This window comes from Silene latifolia, chromosome Y (assembly GCF_048544455.1).
Source record: "Silene latifolia isolate original U9 population chromosome Y, ASM4854445v1, whole genome shotgun sequence".
Lineage (NCBI taxonomy): Eukaryota > Viridiplantae > Streptophyta > Magnoliopsida > Caryophyllales > Caryophyllaceae > Silene > Silene latifolia.
This window is the reverse complement of record NC_133538.1, coordinates 182,868,913-182,870,430: the sequence shown is the minus strand read 5'-3', so window position 1 is coordinate 182,870,430 and position 1,518 is coordinate 182,868,913. Positions and strand designations below refer to the sequence as shown.

General features: G+C 43.5%; 1 protein-coding gene across 1 annotated transcript; it reads right to left on the bottom strand.

The window, feature by feature from the left end:
* Positions 1-286: 286 nt before the first annotated feature.
* Positions 287-1,039, bottom strand: LOC141629571 (uncharacterized). Its single transcript, XM_074442549.1, has one exon. The coding sequence runs from the start codon at positions 1,037-1,039 to the stop codon at positions 287-289; it is 753 nt and encodes a 250-aa protein (XP_074298650.1).
* Between the last annotated feature and the right edge of the window lie 479 nt (positions 1,040-1,518).

Sequence of the window (1,518 nt, the reverse complement as noted above, 5' to 3'; positions counted from 1 at the left end):
GTCACTTATCCTTGCTTCAACAAACATTAAGTCATTGTCCTTAGTAGGCATATGACCTTTCTTAGGCGAAGTTCCTTTGCGAACACCAGCGTCCCAGTGTGCTCCGGACTTCTTCTTTGGTTCTATGGACATGACATTGATTAAATGTAGTGTACTCATGTTGGCCTCCCCTTCATCGTACTCGTCTTGGTCCGCGTACACCTTGGCCATGTCATTCCACTTCTGCTTGTTTGGACAATTACGGATAAAATGCAGCCCTCCGCATAAGAAATAATCAGGTTGTTTCTTATTTTCGTTGGGACTTCTCCTTGGACTTGCCCCTATCATCGCCCTTGGAGTCATATGAAGTCCTTTCACCCGTTGGCCTTGAACGATCTGAGGCATATCTTCCTCCATCGTTCCCCTTAGAATTCTTCGAAGAACCCTTGTTTGGTTCACTCGAACTTTCATATAGTGATTCGGCAACCGCAATAGCGTCACTCAAGGTTTTTACACCCCTAAGCTTGATTTCTTCTTTGGCCCATCGTTGAAGACCATCCTTGAAATAGAGAAGAGATAGTGATTCGGGCATACCGTCAATCTGAAGTAAGGGAGTAGTAAATTGCTTGATATACTCTCGAATAGATCCCGTTTGTTTCAAATTTCTTAATTTTTTCGAGGCGAGCTCTGCGGCATTCTCGGGATAGAATTGTTTCTTAAAATCTGCCATGAACTCTTCCCATGTATCTATGGTACATGCATCCCTTTGGATGTCAATTTCCCTTCTTCTCCACCATAGGATCGCATCTTCGGTTAGGTACAAAGTTGCAGTGCCTATTTTCATTTTGTCGTCCTCCACAAGGACATTCTGGAAGTAGCGTTCCATACTCCATAGAAAGTTGTCAATTGTCTTGGAGTCCCGATCGCCACTGTATTTGGGCGGCTCAGGAATTTTCACCCTTGGAGTGTTTTTTCTGCCCGCTCCCCCACTTTCTCCGTTTTGGAGAGAAACAACCTCGGCCCTCAAATCATCAACAACTTGTGCAAGTTTGTTGATCATACCAATTGCTTGTGTTAATTTGGGATTTGGCCTGTCGACTTCCAAAAATGCAAGCCTTTCATTGACTGTTGCATGGCTTCTCAACACGCACTAATATCGCCTTCTATCTTGCCAAAGCGTGCCTCGGTTGCTGCCTTCGTGTTCTTGGCCTTCTCGGCCGTTGGGTTTGTGTTTATTTCCGCTCCCGTCATTCTTCGATGGTGATATCAAAAATAACTTGAAGAAAAGAAAATAAGATGTGATTTTGATGTGAACCTTTGTCTTGTAACCACGTTACTTTGATGTAAAACTTGGTTTGAAAAACCTAGTTTATTTGATGTAGATGAAGCGTGAATTGGTCGAAAACTGGCTCTGGTAACCACGTGTCACGTACTTATTCTTCTGAGGAAGAAATACGTGCGCCACTCGTGCCAAGACACTCGACTTGGTACGAGTCAGGCCTTCGAAATAATATCACTTGAGAATATTTGAGAGAAAAT